The sequence below is a fragment of the Scophthalmus maximus genome, chromosome 15 (assembly GCF_022379125.1).
Source record: "Scophthalmus maximus strain ysfricsl-2021 chromosome 15, ASM2237912v1, whole genome shotgun sequence".
NCBI lineage: Eukaryota > Metazoa > Chordata > Actinopteri > Pleuronectiformes > Scophthalmidae > Scophthalmus > Scophthalmus maximus.
The window spans coordinates 5,509,538-5,527,742 of record NC_061529.1 but is presented as its reverse complement, the minus strand read 5'-3'; the positions used below and the strand labels follow the sequence as shown (position 1 = coordinate 5,527,742).

At 42.3% G+C, this 18,205-nt stretch overlaps 1 protein-coding gene across 11 annotated transcripts in view; it reads right to left on the bottom strand.

Annotated features, from left to right (window-relative positions):
- Positions 1–18,205, bottom strand: part of syne1b (spectrin repeat containing, nuclear envelope 1b) — a 71,444-nt gene that overhangs the window by 1,013 nt on the left and 52,226 nt on the right. For 7 of the 11 annotated variants that reach the window (XM_035611346.2, XM_047327178.1, XM_047327179.1 and 4 more), the window contains 40 exons: positions 17,858–18,058; positions 17,537–17,710; positions 17,179–17,310; positions 16,801–16,997; positions 16,388–16,520; positions 15,880–16,062; positions 15,546–15,695; positions 15,132–15,308; positions 14,889–15,044; positions 14,624–14,779; positions 14,362–14,532; positions 13,995–14,128; positions 13,674–13,878; positions 13,318–13,500; positions 13,046–13,192; positions 12,791–12,945; positions 12,428–12,575; positions 12,245–12,339; positions 11,850–12,084; positions 11,331–11,525; positions 11,081–11,206; positions 10,791–10,946; positions 9,851–10,009; positions 9,536–9,702; positions 9,281–9,443; positions 8,750–8,937; positions 8,483–8,633; positions 8,178–8,360; positions 7,742–7,879; positions 7,280–7,471; positions 6,854–7,181; positions 6,416–6,484; positions 5,500–5,627; positions 5,161–5,287; positions 4,845–5,056; positions 4,476–4,676; positions 4,209–4,337; positions 3,500–3,712; positions 2,705–2,797; positions 1,769–1,827 (listed from right to left, as the gene is read on the bottom strand). In XM_035611346.2, coding sequence (XP_035467239.2) covers positions 1,769–1,827; positions 2,705–2,797; positions 3,500–3,712; positions 4,209–4,337; positions 4,476–4,676; positions 4,845–5,056; positions 5,161–5,287; positions 5,500–5,627; positions 6,416–6,484; positions 6,854–7,181; positions 7,280–7,471; positions 7,742–7,879; positions 8,178–8,360; positions 8,483–8,633; positions 8,750–8,937; positions 9,281–9,443; positions 9,536–9,702; positions 9,851–10,009; positions 10,791–10,946; positions 11,081–11,206; positions 11,331–11,525; positions 11,850–12,084; positions 12,245–12,339; positions 12,428–12,575; positions 12,791–12,945; positions 13,046–13,192; positions 13,318–13,500; positions 13,674–13,878; positions 13,995–14,128; positions 14,362–14,532; positions 14,624–14,779; positions 14,889–15,044; positions 15,132–15,308; positions 15,546–15,695; positions 15,880–16,062; positions 16,388–16,520; positions 16,801–16,997; positions 17,179–17,310; positions 17,537–17,710; positions 17,858–18,058 — 6,509 coding nt within the window. The remainder of the gene's footprint in view (positions 1–1,768; positions 1,828–2,704; positions 2,798–3,499; positions 3,713–4,208; positions 4,338–4,475; positions 4,677–4,844; positions 5,057–5,160; positions 5,288–5,499; positions 5,628–6,415; positions 6,485–6,853; positions 7,182–7,279; positions 7,472–7,741; positions 7,880–8,177; positions 8,361–8,482; positions 8,634–8,749; positions 8,938–9,280; positions 9,444–9,535; positions 9,703–9,850; positions 10,010–10,790; positions 10,947–11,080; positions 11,207–11,330; positions 11,526–11,849; positions 12,085–12,244; positions 12,340–12,427; positions 12,576–12,790; positions 12,946–13,045; positions 13,193–13,317; positions 13,501–13,673; positions 13,879–13,994; positions 14,129–14,361; positions 14,533–14,623; positions 14,780–14,888; positions 15,045–15,131; positions 15,309–15,545; positions 15,696–15,879; positions 16,063–16,387; positions 16,521–16,800; positions 16,998–17,178; positions 17,311–17,536; positions 17,711–17,857; positions 18,059–18,205) is intronic. The other 4 variants (XM_047327180.1, XM_047327186.1, XM_047327184.1 and 1 more) reach the window with 3 other exon arrangements.

Sequence of the window (18,205 nt, the reverse complement as noted above, 5' to 3'; positions counted from 1 at the left end):
ACACACGCATTCACAATGCAGCACAGACTCCGGTTTAGTGACGCACAAAGATCAATGAGAAGGAACTAAATCTTGCGATCTGCTTTCTCACCACGAATCCCCGTTTCCATGACTGTTTAATCCCATTGGGAGAGCAACCTCAAATGTGCCAGAGTGTTCACAAAAATAGACTCCGAAGAAATAACTTCCATATTGAATTAGTCTGATTCAATAAACGTAACTCTCACTACCTCCTAATCCAATATTCCTCTCTCCGTACACTTCACTTTTTACGGTTTTCTACCAACTTCCAATCCAAATAAGTCTCAGGTCAGCAACAGGGAAACTGCATGGCGGTGCTTTAATGAACGCACCATGCTGTGTTCGAGGACACTGTCAACATGGTTCAAAGCGATGTTGGAACAATGTTCGACATTGCGGTCTACATGCTGACTGAGACGGTAAACACAACTACAGAGACGGTCACAGAACGGTTAACAAGGCAGACATACAATTTTGCACTAAACACATACAGCACATTTAATATGTGAGCTTGCATTTCTTTTGCCAAGTGTGTTAGGATGACAGACAACAGGCATGCTGCAAGTATCAGCTGATATTCAGATTTTTTTTGGTCCTGTTTAAAAATGCAAAGCATGCCGAGACAAGAAGAGCGTAGCCATTAGAAAGAGCTTCTTTAACAAAGTAGTTTAGCAAAGCTTTTCTTTTTAAAGGAACAGTTTTGGAAATACGCTAATTCACTTCTTCTGTGCATTAAATATGAAGCTAGAACCAGGACATGGTTAGCCTAGCTTTGCATAGGCTGTTTCCCTCTTAACAAAAAAACTCTCAGCAAACAACAAACAAGCGCATTTCCCAAAAAGTTCATACTTTTTGATTGTATCAGTTATTATCACCATCACCCTCAGATAGGGTTGGAAACATTTGTCAGTTAGAGTGAATCATTGTAAAGAAAGTTTACTTACTTTCATGTATGTATTTTAATAAGGAGGGAAAAGGCCTGCGTTACTTTGTAAACATATGTACTTAAAGTGATATATAATTTACTATCAGGTTTTCCTTGGAGGTTATGTAAGATGCCCCTTTGCCCCCTTCGCAAAATGGAGACCTGAGAGGCAAGACTCACAGATGAGACACTGAGGAAAGGGGGGAGATGGTGAATGGCCAGTGTGAAAGCAGCAACAGCATCAGAAGAAGAAGAAGATGAGGAGGAAGATGAAGAAGAAGAAGAAGAAATGTCACAGAGAGAGAGAGAGAGAGAGAGAGCAAAATGAGAGAAACTGCAGCCTTTGCATTGTTCATTGCAGACATTTACTGGCTTGGCCATTTGACGGATAAAGGAGTGTGTGTGTGTGTGTGTGTGCGCGCGCGCTCAGTGATAGCAAGGAATTGTTAGATGTAGAAAAATATGTGTGAGACGTAAGAAATGCCCTCCGGTTAGCGTTATTAAGCAGCCGAGGACATTGGCGGAGAAGAGGCCTTGCATCATTCCTTGTCAGACTCTTATCAAGGATGTGTGGGCTGCCACTCACCTCAGCACCTAGCCTACACACAGTGTCTAGACTTACAGAAGATGATGGAATTCAATGTCATGAGCTGCTAATCTGGCACATGCATTCAAAAAAACAAATTCTTTCTTCTTCTGATTCTTTAAAATGTAATTTATGACTTGGGGATGATTAGAAATCTCGGAATCAGCCTCCAAGTGCACCGGGGGCTGATGAGTTCCATTATCTTCTGGGTGTGCTAGAAACCAACAGAAAGGTACCTGTGGTGTGGACTGCTCACAGAGGGTCCAGGCTGTGACAGACTACATTTGCCCCGTTGCTGTATGCAATGAACAGGGGGGGGGGGGGAGTAAAAGAAAGAAAGTATGTTTCAGTCCAGGCAAATCAAGACAAAGCTACCGATGAAAAGAAATCCCAAAAATGAAAGAAGGGCAGCAACAAAATCATACGTGAAGGTGATTTTGTAACCAGTGATAATAAGGACTCTGGCTTCGGGTTGTGAGGGAAACAAAGTGATTGCAATAGGAAGCTAGAAATTATGTAATGCGGTGCATGAATCCCTTAGGTAACAGTGATATTTAGTAACAAACACAAAGTATAAGCAGTAACATGCTTATTTGGACTGATCTTTAGATAAATAAAGATTCTGTACTGAAGTAAAAATATAGCTTTCTCATTCTTGTTGCTTAAAATATAAAACAAATATGATATCATGCTTACTACATCATAAAATCATCTTTTGCAGTTTCCTTATAGCCAGTTTTCCTGGGGATAACACTATTAAAGTGAGAGGAAAATTGAGGAAAGTCAAATGGAAGGAGAAAGTTTAGGACAGAACATTTTAGTAGTTTGAAAATAGTGGAGGAGAAAAGGTGACTACTAAGTTAGAACTGAAAGTCTACTGTGAAGAGGAAGGAAGGGAGAAATTAATCAATTTAGAAAGAAATAATTAACTTCTCGAGCAGTGTTTGATCTGGGAATGGAAAGAGTAAAAGGCTTGGAAGAGTTCAGAATTCAGAGGGTTTGAGTGTAGAGCAGGTTGGGGAGGAGTAGAAACGTGTGAGGAGAGGTCTTGGGATGACAAGGGTGAATCTGGCCTTCGATGGGACATTCAGGGCACAAGTGTCTCAGAGTGGGGGTTGACCAAACACCTGGCTTCTCACAGAGCAGCGTGTACAGGTGGGTGCAAACGTTACCGATCGTCGATGACTTGGCGTGCTCCTCCCTGACACCGGGCTGAGGGAACCGGATGTGTCCAGGTCATCAGCGGATGACCAAGAAGACAGATCCTGTCAAAAATATTTTTTTTTTTTTACAGAAGGATAGAGATGGCAAGAGTGAGGCATTGAGAGATACCATTGATATCAGGCAGTGGAAGCCTGTTCCCCTGATCTGGTATTCTAACTTTAACATGCGGTCCCCTAACAAAATAATACGTTTTCTATTTAGACGTTTATGTCAAAAGTTTAACATCATGGCCTCCAAATTAAGCCACATAAGGGATTCAAATACGGTATTTATCTCCCCTAAGTAGGTCACATCAGCAATATTACTCAAAAAGCTATTTCAAGGAAATGTTGTGTGGGGTTGGGACATGACCCAAAGAAGAACCCACTGAATTTGGAGTGGTTCCGGTTAAACAGGCGATTCCAGGAATTTTTTTTCACATCCTTTAATGTGGCAAGATAAGGCATAAATCTTGCCGGAGGTATGAGCTCTAAGAGTGCCCATCTAGTTAAAAGATGCAGATTGCTAAATGAGATTAAAATAACTGGGTTTTACAAATTTTTCAGAGAAAAAGAGTAACAAATTGAAAGCATGGACTTAAACCGGGTAAATTGAAAACAACATTTCTCAATTCTATGTAAACTTAAAATATACAGTAAATATAATTAATCTCATTTGATTTTTACTCAACCCTAGTATTCAGTTTTCATGTACAGGATCACACAAGTTAACACTGGACAGGTATGTACTACGTGAAGAGCTACCTGTTGGCTGCTTGTGATGTCCAGAATCTTGGCCAACTCTCGCAAGTCTCTGGTTACTTCTTTTAGCAGCAGTTTCAGTCGGTTCCCAATAACGTGAACCTTCTCCTTGGCCTCCAGGCAGTCGCTGCCCTGAGAGTTGACCAGCAACTGCAGGGACATGTCTTGCAGCGAGGCGACTTTCAGCTGGGAGTCCAGCAGCTCCTGGCGGATTTGCTTTGTGGAAAATAAAACAGGAATTCAAATATAAAGGAGGCAAAAGAAACATTAACACAGTCATCTTGTATTTAAAATAAATCATAATGTTAATGGTCCAAAACTGTGACCTTGGGGCCATTTATATTTGAAGTAGGAATTAAGCTTTCAGTAAAAATATACTGTTTAAACCATGATTGAATTAATGATTTTTTTGCGATAACTTAGGTTAGAACCTATAATTAACGATTGTTTTCAAGATTTTTTATATCTACTGTTCAACTTAGGGTGACAGAAAAAACGTAAAATACATATAAGATGCCGCAAGAACAGTACTGATTGAGGAGTCGCAAAGGTTCTTGTCTGTACTACTCATCAAACCCCTGCTACATGGTCAAACATGAATTGATTATAAAGGACTGTGTCTGTGTTTAACTCAATTTCATTTACATGATGTTCCACTCAAAACTAGTTACCTAAACATACTAATGTAATCAACAGGGTAATACTTCTGTACCGTCAGTGTTTTGTGATGCTTATGGAGAGTGTCACTGTCCTGGATGGGGTCGATGGGAACCACTTCATTCCTCCGGCGGTCGATGTTTTCCAACCAGAGCAGCAGACCGTGGCTCATCTCATGGAAGTCCTGTTGATCAGATGTAGATCAGGAATGTAAAGATTAAACAATTGCACACGTATGATGACAGGTCAATCAATTTGTCCAAACAAGATGACTGAACTTGCCCATCAAGCCTGCTGTCTTCAGATAATAACTGGCACTTACTTGACACTGCATGAGAGCTTCCTGTAATGAAGACCTCCACTCCTCCAATGAGCTGCCCAGTTTGTCCCAGTGGTTGTTCATGTCTTTCAGTTTGGCCTGTAGCTCCCGGGACTCCTCTGTGTCGGACTGCACAAACTCAGCACTGCACAGGTTGACGGAAAGCACAATAGCCTTGCGCTTGTCATACGCCTTCTGCAGCTCCTGTAGACAAACATGTATTTTTGCAATTAATGAAGATAATCCTCCAGAGAAAAATTATTTTATTGACAATAATAAGTGTTATTTCGTAGGTTTGGTTTCAAATGCTTAAGTCAGCTTATTTGCAGAGAGAGAAGTAGCTGTAAAGGTTTCCCCAAAAACAAATTATACCTTGAGCTTTCTGATGCGCAGCTCAATCGTCTGGATGTCTGTGCTGAGGTCCAGCCTCCGCTGCTGCTCCAGTTCCTCTTCCGTCTCTCCCAGCCAAGTCCAGACTTTGTTCAGGTCAGAGTTCAGCTGCTGCCACTGCTGCTGGCTCTGCTTCGTACGCATCTCTTTGCTGAAGTTCTGAGCCTGCAGGAGCTCCCAGCGTTCGATCACACCTGGGGTGCAGAATGTGAGAGAGTTGGTGTAAAGGACAACTAAGACATGCTATGAAAGACTTTTATGATTATGATTATTATATGTAGTTGTGGTGTAGTATTACCTGATGTCTGGGACTCTGAGCTACTGGGATCTGCCAGTCCAGACGCGGCGTCTTCCTCCTCCTTCAGCTCACTGCCCATCCTCTTCACTGTGTCAATATTACCACGGCACTCACCCAGAAGCCGCATCTACAGAATGGATGTTTTAGGTCACAGGTATTGTATCACATAAGCAGTGTAAGCAGGTTAAATTAAATATGAATAGGTATAATAAGTAAGCACTGCACTAAATGTGACGGTATAATTGGTAGCTTTTGGAAAGCCAACAAAGTATGACTATACATTTTTTTAAGTAAAAAATGTTATGGTCTTGTACGTCTATCTGTAAGTGCGATACATACGTATCCCATGTATGAAGCATCCAGTTCGGTGCTTGTGGGAGTGCGACTGCGGCTGCTGTCCGTTTGTTGCAGTTGGAAGCGACTGACATCCAGAGGGAGAGTGTGTGAGTCGGTAGAGGCGACTTCCCCTGTTGACACAACATCAACCGGTCATCTTTGCAGAACATGCTTAAGCATTCAATCATAATGGTCACATGAAATATACTTAACCCAAGAAGGGGTCGGACCCCGTTCACACAGAGAAATTAAAAAGGTAGAGAGCAAAAAAAAGTAGAAAGTTGCAGGAGTGCAAAGTGACTGATGTTACATTTCTTTAAAAGTTTGAGTCGCTTTGTTACACCAACAAAAAAAGCCCTATTGCAGTGCTCTCCGGTCCTGCTTGCATCAGGACTTGCATCACCAATTTGAAGTACAGCATTTAAAAGCGTTTATGTGAGGAAATATGCCTCTGTGTGAACGGAGACAATAAAAAAAAATCCACTTTAAACAAATCTGCAATCCCTTTGGCAAGAAGTCCAGACTTGTTCACTGTGACAGTAAAAGAACATGCTTTTCTCTGACACAAAATGCACACTCAAGAAATCCAAAGAGGTTAGCCACACAGCACACTGCAAGTCAAACAAAAGTAAGAAAGCCAGTTAGAAATAAGAGTTAGGTTGAATTCCATTTCAGTTCTGCTGAATCAGAGACCAAAGCGGAACCAATGGATTTAAGGGAAAAAAATGGAATTGACCCTATCCCCCGGTGTTAGAAAGTGAGACCATTGGTTACAGCGTGTGTCCAAAGTGTGTACAAGAGAGGAAATACACACAAATCAAAATTCAAGGCTAGGCTAGAAGTGTGGCATCACTCAACAGTGCGACTGTTATTTCTGGCCCCATACACTTGTGGCATGCTGGGGTCTGATGTTGCCTACCAGTGGAGGACCTCAGTGTTTGTTCTGTTAGTTTAACATAGGCCTCAGGGCTCTCGGGAATCACTACATCTGGAAGAAACATTGTACAGTACACACATTCAGCAGTGGGCATCACACCGTTTGACTCCATCAACTCCTCAGTTGTTTTTAGCTTTGTTTGATGCAGATGGATGGAGTTTGATCACAGAAAAAAAGTCCATTTAATATAGTCCATGTAGAGAATGACTTCTATTATTTTTGGTGAATCTGAATTTTCTCTCGAAAGTTGGATTTCAGTGTCATATTCAAGTACATTTCAGTTGATGATGATAATAAGGGAGTGAACTTTAAAATTTAAACTTTAAAAAAAGTTTTATACCATTATATTTACCATGGCTACAAATGAATATCAGAATCTGAACATTTTAATCTGAATATCGTGTGTGTTTGTAAACTAACCTGACAAGGCAGAGGCAGGCCGCTGGATGAATTCTCCCTCCTCGCTCTGCTGCTCTCTCAGGGCTCTGCTGGCGCTCTCCAGCCCGCGGCTCAGGTCATAATCATGGTCCCACTCCAGGGGGATGGAGTCCACGCTGGCTGGGGTGTCCCTGCCTGACCGCTCGGTTCGGAGCTGGGCCGCCAAGGAGGCAGAGCGGCCGGAGGAAGGCAGAGGCGACAGGAAGCCATCCCCCAGACGCTCACTCCACGGCAGGCCGGACAAATCTACTGGCTCGTCCAGCTCCAGCTCACGGTCCGAGAGTGACACTTCAGTATCATCGTCTGCAAGCTGTAAAAAAACAAACATATACAGTATATATATATATTTAAGGCCTGGAATCAAGCCAAATAGATAAAATGAAATCTTTTCTTGTTCTCAGATCTTACAGGAAGACGGATGAGTTTTTTGTAGTAACGCTCCACTCGACCAAACACTTCCTGACAGTAGCGTTGTAGCTCTTCCAGCTCCTCCTCGATGACAGCAGCGTCCAGGGGTTCGCTCTTCTCTATCAGTGTTTCTCCCTGGTGGAACATTTGCTCGATCTTGGCTGTTGTCAGTGAAATCTCCTGTTGGAACGACTGTGGGACCAGTGGAAGAAGATAAACACAGATAATCAAGCCTCGATGCATTCTATTTTTTAAGCCAAACACAGAGCTATTTCACAGTCTTATTTTGAAAAACCTAAAGCCTTTTCCAGAATTTCATTTACTTATATTTTTCAGTATGAGTTGTAATGATATGCCAGTCAAGACAATCTCAAGTGCCAACAACTCCACAAAGTCTAAAGTGATAATAAATTTACAAGTATATCTGATAAAGGAATCTGCAAGTATACGCCACAAACTTACCCTGAGTTGTTTGATCTTGGCCTGAATGTCACACTCGGAGAAGTGTTCGATGTTGGTCAGCTGCAGATCCATCTCTGTCAGCCACACCAAGATGCCGTCCCTGGCTGTCTCAAACTCCTCTCTCTGACTAATAAAGTGCTACACGTTTGAAACAGAGAAGCTGCTGTTAGGATGACCCACAGTGAACCGTGTGCAGGGATATTGGGTTATATATATATATATATATATAACATGTGTGTTATGTCGATTAAGCTCAACAATGCCTTCTCTGTGGCTTCATTAGTCATTGATTCGACAAGAAGATAAACAAGGATAATATACAGACGATAACACCTAAATCTAAAATGAGAAGGAAGTTAGGAAATTAATGTAAAAGAGTGCATTTTACATTAAAAAAACTATGATAATGTAATGACGCATGTGCATATTGTTGTACCTTAAGCCTTCGGAGGATGGATGCTACCCTCTTCTGCAGGTTGTCCCATCGCTGATTGGCATCATGGGCCATCTCCCTCAGACGACAGGAAGAGTCAGTGCGGTTTTCTCTGGCCAGGCGGCGATATTGCTTGTTGATTAACTCCAGCTGGGTCAGACTTTCATGGACTTGCCTCTGAAAGGCCTGTAGAAACATAGGGTATTGTAAATGTGGCGATAGCCAACAGCACCACCAGCTGCTCCTGGGTTAAATAAAATGAATTTGTCCTGAGTGTTTTCCACAGAATATCTTTGAAATATCTGTACCTCAAATTTCTTAAGTTCCTCTTTGGCTACAGTGTACAATACACCAGAAGAGTTGGGCAGAGCAGCAGTCTTTTCAGAAGTGGCCAGCCACTCCTCATATCGTGCAAAGTCATCAAGGAATTTCTGCCATAAACGCCACGTCTCCTCAATCCTAACGGAGGGAAACATTATTGTCAGCTCAGTTATGAAAGTGTTATATTTACACAGAGTAATAAGAATGACATGTTCTCCATCCATACATCTAACATCATTATCATATTGACTTACTTGAGTCTCCTCTCCATAGACAAGGCACAGATGCTCCTCCAGCGGCGGTCAAGGCTACGAGTTGCCTGCTGGATGGAGTCGCACTCTGCATCGGTGGCGCAGGCGTCACAGTCGTGCAGAAGCACCTCACATAGATTCAGTACGGACGCCACTCCTGTGCTGTGTTTCTCTATGTCGCGCTGAAGCTCCTGAGAGGCAAGAAATACAGTTTGTGAATGAATGAGTGTGTGTAATAATACGAGAGTGAAACGCAGGGAGGGAGAGAGAGTCAGAGGAAAATATAACATAAAAAAATAACATAAAATAAAAACAACGACTTTGGATTGGTGGATTCAGAAGAAGAAAAAGAAGCAAGAGTAGAAAAAGGAAACTTAATATGTATGAATAAAGTAGGATTCAATACCTGTTTGCAAATAAATGGTGTCAACAACCTGTGAAACTACTGAGGTGCTAGTTGAAGGTTAGCTGAGTTTGAGGGGACAAATTAATAAAATCTAAAACAATATACAGATATACAGTAGATCAGGTTACCTGCTGCAGATCGAACTTCCTCTGAATCTCCTGAAAGTCACATGAGTCATAGGCGATGGGCTTAGACAGCTCGGTCTCAATGTGGGCCAGCCAGGAGCGCAGGCTGCTCATATTCCTATCTAGCTGCTGCACGGCCACCAGAGTTTCTCTCAGCTTCTTCCCTCTATCAATATAATTTATGAAAAAGTCTTTTAGAACAGTCTTACTCGACAATTACAGGAGTGTTCGAGGTAATCGGGTGAGTGTTTGTTTTACCTGGCTCCGATGAGATCCAGGAGGTGCTGCCATCGGTCGCTAACTTTGCAGAGTTTTTGTTCAATCTCAGTAGCTTTGCTCTGGTGACTGGCCCTGGCCAGACGCTCTCCCAGCTGATGCAGCTGTAGCTTGTTCTCCTCGGCAGCAGTGATCTCCTCCTGGTAGTCCTGAGACACAATGTGAAGCAGCATGTGCATAAAGAAAATGTTTAAAGTTTGAATGCTGTACTTGGAGAAGCAAGCATAAGTTAAAACAAACATCTCTCAGATATTAGATGTGACTGACGGGGTTTTCCCTATTTACGCATAAATTTACCTTGCGCAGCTTCTCAATCATCTCCTCAATACTGATGTCACCATTTTGGGAGACCTTGCTCTCCATGTTGGTGAGCCACTCGCAGAGCTCCTTGTACCTCTCGTTGAATAAAGTCCACTCATTCAGCTTCTCACTCACCTGCTGCCTGCGCAGGGAAAGCTGCAGAGGCAATACAATGTATTAACATTAAGTGCATCACTGCGCAAAGTGCATAAAAACAATCAATGCATGTAAAATTTAAAAAAACAAAAAACAAAAACTCAAGTCTATAACGGAAGTACTGCTACAGAGATGACTACACTGATGACTGATTCATCTGCATGAAGCAGCGAGTGTGTGCTTCTGCATGTTTCCTGTGCGCGCACATTATCTAGTCCACACAGGATGCAACTGTGAACAAAACGGACCTTGAAGTTTCAGGGTTTCTGAAACCAAGTTAACATGGCATTCTAAAACATCTGATGTAGACTGTAATGTAGTTTAAAAAAATGTTTTAAGTGATATTTATCTTTAAAGTCAATATGGGAAACAACTGAAGATGAAACCCCTTTGTTTTGACACTTGTTGTATTGTTATACAATGAATTGCAAAAGATTATGTTTGGTTAAAAACTACATTTTCTATTCATAAAATTTCTTTGAATTTTTTGACATTCGTCAGTCTGGTTAGTATTTGTTCTCATATCTTAATGGTGATTAACTGTATTTGGTGGTGACTAACTGACAAGATTCAGAAGTATAACAGTTAGGATATGTTCTACATTTTACTGTATTTTACAACTTAGTTTGACATTACTGCCACCATCTGGTATCTCAAGGGACTACAAAGACAAGAATATAAACTTGTGTTAAGTCATTTCCATTTAAAATAAATAAGTCACCAGTAGCTGTACAGTCATACAGAATGCTTCCTCGAAGAGGTGGTCTGTAGTGCATGGTACCTGGTGGCAGATTTCATCCCACTGTCGATGCAGCAGCTCAATTCGCTCCTGCAGGACAGAAAGGTCTTCAGCGCTGATGTAACAAGACAGCGACTCTCTCAGCAAAGTCAGGTGGGCTAGATCCCCTGTCCAGCCGTCAAATGTATTCTCCAGGTCCTGTTATTGAGAAAAGAGTGTTATTCAAGAATTTGTTGCAATGTTGATTTTTAGCCTTATGTTAGTGGTATGTAAAGTTTCCATCTTGTCAAAATTTCCACTTTTACAACTTTCAAATGGCCAGAGGTTGTTACCTTGCAGCGCATCTGCTCAGCTTGCAGATCCTCATGGTGATCAGGAAGAGGCTGGGAGAGCTGACGTTTAAAGGCTCGAAGTTTTTCCAGTGATCCACCTATACCTCTCTCACACCTCTCCCAGTCCTGTATACAACATAATATAAACACCCGCATGCAAAGAATTGTTGCAACAGAATCAAAACCACCTCTATATAACTGAAGGTTTAACAGAAAGGTAAGTTATTTTTTCATAAAATACTCGTTCTACCTTTAACAGGGTGGCAAGATCTTTCTTCTGTTCGTCCAGGCAGATGCTGGTGTGTTTCCACCTCTCTTGGACATCAGTCAGCTCTGCCTGCAGGGCCGTCTCCGCCCGACTGTCAGCCGACAGGAGCAGTTGTCTGCCGGCCTCCACTGTCAGGATGTAGCTGCCCTGCTGACGCTGCAGCACTTTTTCCTTCAGCTGCACCAGAAATCACAGTCACTCCAATAACACTATCACATGGGCAGTTTTTAATCAGAACAACAACAACAAGACTGTATTAACATTTTAAGCCCCCGTTGTGACAGTCCCTGCTGGATCTTTTGTTCTTCAGTGCTTTTCAAGAAAGTTTAAACTCTCTCTCTACTCCTTGCCAAGATTCACTGCATCGTACTTCTTCCTGACAAAGATCCAGTGGGACCAAAGCATTTATCAACACATGAGATATATTCCATCTCTAGAGAGATTAGTCAGTAGACTAGCTAGACATATCTGAGATTTGTACTTTGCTTTTACATTACGTACCTGGATAGCATCCAGCATGGAGCGGGCTTGTTGAAGAGGCACTGTAGTGCCTACCTGAAGGGCCTCTGCAGGGTGAGACACCTCCACCAGCCATTTGCGTAGCTTCTCTACCATTTCCCTGTAGCGTTGCCACTGATGGATCAGGCCATCGATGATGCCACGCCTCTGTTGAGCACGGCGCACTACGCCCTGCCACTGGTTACTCAGCAGAGCCAACTTAAGGTTGAACTCATCTCTGCAAGAGGGGAAGAAATAAAGTAACATTTGTAATGATTTATTTTTGTGGTAAACAAAGAGCACTGATTTATTAATTCGAACAATCTTTTACTTAGAATGAGCACATTTTTTATTACAAGTGATTGGAAGATAAATGACAAATAAGATTTGGGTTTTACCTGTCATCTACCTGACCCTGCTCTAACATCCGCTGTCCATCACTGATGATAGAGTGGAGGATCTGTTGGCGACTGAACATCTCCGCTTGAAATAACTAGAAGAGGACAAATCAAGTATTATCAAATTGAAACTCGTTATTAGGAAAGTAAATGTTTCAGGGACATTTTACAAATGACTGAAACCTCATGAGCTTTTTGCTGCTCCATCAAACTCTGGTAGTTTCCGGAAATTTCCACGGCCAGATTCTGTTCGGTCTGGACCAAGAACTCCATCCATGTTTCACACTTCTCCAGGAAGGTCTGCTGCTGCAGCAGGAAGGACTGAAGTTTGCTGAGAAGAAACAAAGTGAGCAAATAAAAAGAAGTAATTTTGATGCTCAGCTATTTCAATATCATATGACATTTTTTTCTAAATTTTAGTATTGTGCCTTCAAACTGTACTTGAAGGTCTAAATCTATTATTGATATGGATATACATAATCTTAAAAACAACACTCTCCATGAAACTTTTACAATTTATAAATATGAATTGTTTGTTTGTCATACCTGAATCTTTCGTTGGTCTGCGCTGAGGCTGTTGACCAGCTCCTGTTGAGGTTCTGCATGCGTTTGATCTCTGAATCGTTGAGAGGGAGCCGATAACCGAGCTCATTCAGACGCTCTAATTCAGGAGCCATACTGCTGAATTTCAGCATGAGCCTCTGTAGGAGGAAGAGACAGTTATGTTAAATTAATAAATTTCAGGACAATCAATAACGTTGATAGATTTCACCAACTGAGAAAATGAAAACGACAACAAACCTTGAGCTCCTCCATGCAGTCCTGGATGGCTGTCAGGTCGGTGGAGCCATTGGGATCTTGCACCTTTAGAGCCTCCTCAGCTTCAACTATCCAGGACCCCAATGAATCCAGCTGATCATTAAAGGTTTCATAATCCTGAACTCCAGTCTGTTGTGGGGCGAGAAAAAATCAGCAACCCACAATTGTAAAATTCATGATTCTGACTGGTTCACTGATTATTTAGATGGAAAACTTTGGATCACAAATATTCATTATAATGTTTTTTATTTTACCTGCAAGGTTGTGAGCTGTCTGGTCAGGGCCTGTTCGACAGCAGCAAGCCTCTGGGTGAGGGAGAGGTGATCTGACTGGATGTTAGATGCTGCTGGCGTGTCCACCTGCTGTTTCAGTTGATCTCCCAGTTCATGGAGAACTTGCAGGGAGGCCTGCACTGGAGCATGGGACCGGAGCAACTCCTGACACAAAGAATCCATAAGATTCAGAGATATTTTTTTTGCGTCAAACTTAAAACTAAGAAAAAGTACATGCATCCGTTTTCACAGCTTTTCATCTTGCAACAACAAAGAAACATGGAGATATCCTTACCAGGTGTCATACTGGCTAACAGAAAACATTCTGAAACACTCACAGTGCATTCCAGGATCCAGTCGGACACCTCCTCGTCAGCGATGTCCTTGCTGCAGGTGGTCTTGAGGAGCTGGTCTGCCTTCTCTTCCCGCAGCAGGATGCTGCTGCAGCTCTGCTCATAAAGCTCCTTGTAGCGCTGCCATAGCTGAAGCAGAGCTTTGCTGCTTCTTAGGCGCTCTGCAATCTCCTCGAGTAGGCCGGTCCATCTGAGCATAGAAATTACAAGGATAATATATAAATATGAGTCAAACGTCTGACTGCATCTCAATCAAGTACGACGAATACTACTACACAATACTTTTTCAAAGTTAAGCAGGGTCACCTTGCATTCACATCCTTTAGGGCATTGTTTAGGGAGTCGGACACTGATGGGTGACACTCCCTCAGCAGTTGGTGGGTCACAGCCCCAAACTTTCTCAGGCTGCTCTCCTGTTTCTCCAGTTCATCTTGCAAATCCTGTACAGGTAACAAACCACACAGGGCTTAAGTCAGCAGCACTGACAAACATGGCATTAGAGAAGTATTTACAAAGTCTCACAAAATAAAACAAAACAAAACTTTCTCAAAAGAATCAGAACCACATTCTAATGCAATGACAAGATTAATACAAATTTGTCTTAATGACAACAGCCGGCTGTTGGTTGATGGTTCATGTGCAGCAAATCAAAAGACTACTCATGCGAACATACCTGCAGACTCTGCACCTGCAGCTGAACAGCCTCCAGGGAGCCTGTGAGGAGGCGAAAACGAGACACAGAGTACCTTCCCTCCATCAGGTAACCATTGATCTCTTCTGATGCACGTTTGTACAGACTCCACTGATCCAGCACTGACTTTAAGCTGATCTTCAGCTGTCCTATCTGTTAAACAGAGAAGTGCAGGGTAGAGCCGAATAAATGGGTGTAACCAAAGTACCACATTAATAACCGAGTGAAAAACAGCGGAGCTCACCAAGTGGTCCAGGTTAGCCCAGGTGTGATTGACACACTGGAGAGTTTCCATGACGATAGCGCAGGCCTCATCAGTCTTGTTCTGGACAAGTGCACAACCCTGCTCCTCCACCTGCTCCAGTTCTTTCTCTTTTTCCTTCACCAACTCTTCCATTTCCTAAAAAGTAATAGTTATTACATAATAGAAACGTGGACGGAGAAAAAGATGTCTGTAGGGGAAAGAAATGTTTTCATAAATCTTTATTGGTACAGTAAACGAAGCCTACCTGGCAGTCTTTGAGAGCATTCTGCACAGAAATCAAATCCTCTATCCGGTGTTTCCTCTTTAGCCTTTCTTCTTGAGTTGCCATCCAGGACTTCATGGCCTGAATGCTGCTCTCATACTCCAGCCACATCTCCAAAAGGCTCTCCAGGAACTGGATCTGCAAGAATTTTAAATGTGATTTTGCACTTATAACAGAGAATGGCGGATAAACTTTCCGTAACAGTGTTGTTGTCTAGGGCCTCACCCTCTCATTGATGCGGCCTTGAAGGATCTGCCAGCGGCGGTTCATGGCTCCCAGGCGCTCGGCGAAGTCTGTTTTATCACTGCGCTTGCTCTCCACATCCTGACCGCTGATCTGTGGCACTGACTGGTTGACGAAGTCCACAGTCAGCTGCTTGCAGCTTAAATCTACTCTGAAGCCCTAAAGTGAAGAAACAACAGTAATTCACAATCAGAATGAGATAGAGATTCATAGTAACTATGTTTTTGCCTGTTAAAAATGTGTCACCGATCACATCACAGTGAAAACGTGAGGTTTAGGGGTAGGGTTGATGTGAGATTGATCAGGTGAGCGTTTATTGAGAAAATAAAAGGACAGAAAGAGATATCTGGATTTATTAGTATGATTATACAGAATAACACTTCAACATTCAGATACCTTATATTTTTGCAGGTAGTCTTGAATCACATTTGACCCCACAGCACTCTTGAGGTTTTCTTCGTCTTCCTCAATGATATTCTCCATCAAGGATATCCAGTTGAACAGCTCCGAAATAGCGTGACGGGAGGCCAACTTCTCCATTTGGATCTGAGAAGAAATTTGAATCCATTGGTCTTGCATATTAAACATCCACGAATATTAAGCCCCGGGCTGTCAGTCTGAAGTCAACCATGACAGGAAAACTCTGTATACGAGTGAGGCAGCAGAAAGGAGTAATCCTATTTGCCCTGCAGATGCTAAGCCTGTTTAGCCTGGCTTCGTGTGACGATACCTGATGCAGCTTCTCCTGGACCACTGGGATGCGTGTTAGCAACTCGGTCCACTGTGAGTCAATACGTGCCAGGTCAGACCGCAGCATCACTGTGTCCACTTTCTTCAGTCGTAGCAACTGGTTGCCCTCAGTTACCACTGAGCTTTTCAGGCTGGACCTGCCCTCGACTTCCTTTGAGAATTCCTGAGACATACAATGAGAGGAATCATCAACTGGTAGGCAAAAGTGTATTGCACAATATGATGATGCTACGTGAAGTACTTTTAGTAGTAACACTACTACTGAAGATTATACAACAAGATTCCTTCTACTACTACAACCATAACTTGGTAAGCGGCACTACTGGGTGTCCAGCCTTATAGGTCTTCAGTTGTGTGCAGCTCCAACATTTCAATATCTGTTACTGTAAAAACATGTAGCAACACTTCTGCTGGAAAACTGCCAGAATCTCTGCCAGAATCTGTTCAATACCAGAAAAAACTAAAAAAGAAATTGTTTGCATTCTTACAAGGAATGCAGAGAGATGGTCTCGGACACTTTCCAGCTCCTGTGGTACCAACACCGCCTGGGTGTTCCAAAACTCTAGTCGCTCCAGAGCAGAATGCAGCCACTCGCTAAGCTCAGCACACTCCCTCTGATACCTACAAACAAAAACAAAAAATTCACAATGTGAACATACAGTAGAACCATGTAATGATTTTAAGTGACATGTACATTTTATTGATGCAGGTACAGGGTCGCAGGTTCCGGAGCCATTTTTAATTTCATTTTGTAAACCCAAAAGTGATAAGTTGCGCTCTACTGTCTATGCAATTATCAGGCTCTCAGTCCTTGAAACTTGCCAGGGCATAGGGAATCTGAAAAACATCATCATTTGTACTTTATGCCTACAATCACATATTTTTCTGATGTATTTCTGACCTGGTCCAGTGTTTCAAGATGGCCTCCAGGCGTTGTAGTTCCTTGTTGACCTTGGCGGTATTGTTGAGCCAGTGCTCTCCCAGCAGAGCCAGTTGATTCTCCAGTGCCGGGCAGCACACTGACAGTAAGAGATGTTTACCCTCATCCAGCACCTGGTAGAGCTTGTGCTGGTGCTCTGACAGTCTCCCCTTCAGACCCTTTACAGAAAATAAAAATGAGGATGAGATGAAAAGAAATCTTAGAAAAGGGGGCAGCTTTCTCTCTCTCCAGCATAAATCCCATCAGAAAAAAGTTCTTGATGTCATTCCCACTTTATTGCCTAGGCTTTTTATTTTATTACACCATATCCTAAAATTTGATCATAATCTTTCTTTGTACCTGGTACAATGAGATTCTGTCCATGAGCCTGTCTTCCGTCTCTTCCACCAGGCCAACAGAGGGGATACTTCCCTCGACTGTCTCCAGCTGTACGTTCAGACTTTGGTAATCTTGCACCAAGTGGCACCAAGTCTGAAAAAAAGAAAAACAACGACAGACTAATGAGGTGAAAATTGTAAACAACTGATTATTATTAATTATATTCTATTATTATATGACAAACACATTTCTTTGACCAATATTTGCTGTATTAATTTAAATTTTTTTAAGGCTTCACAGTGAATATTTTTGAGGTTGTCTCTCCTGCTACATGGAGAAAGAAAATCATGATAAATAAGAATTGTGTTTTCTCTCTTACCTCCAGGATACACTCGAGCTCAACTCCTTTACTGTGTGCCTCTTTGAGGATGCTCTGGGCCTCGGCCAGTGTCACCTCCAAGGCTTGGCTCTCTTTGGGAAGCATCAGGCCACTGATTTTCCTGAAGTATGTTTCTGTTAGAATCATATGGGACTCCAGACCCTGAAAGAACTCCTAGAAAAAACACAAACAAACACAAACCAATGACCACTCCTGTTTTTCTCTTTGTGGTTTGTCTAGCCTTAGGTTCATTGTTTCACACTGTTAATGAAAACCATTTGTTGATCCTCCTAATTTAGCAGAGCTCTAAGATTGCCAAACCTTGTGCTTGTCCAGGTGATTCTGAACTTCATCCACAGAGCTGGCAATGATCCTCTGATCAGCAGCCATCTTATCCTTAGCTGTGTCCACCAGGTCCATCAGGTCCTGCAGAGCACGCTCATACTGCTCCTTCAGAGCCATGTTCTGGTTCAGTCCACTACGCCGGGAACCCACTGTCATCACCAGCTCCTCATAAGAATCCTGAAAATATAGTACACAGAGAATTTTTTAATTGTTTAATGTTTATTTTGCATAAATGATCCCATTGATTTCATGTTGTGTTTTTTAAATCATTGTCCTCAGTCTCGCTCTAATTACATGAAACATAATGAAAATGCATGTAAGACA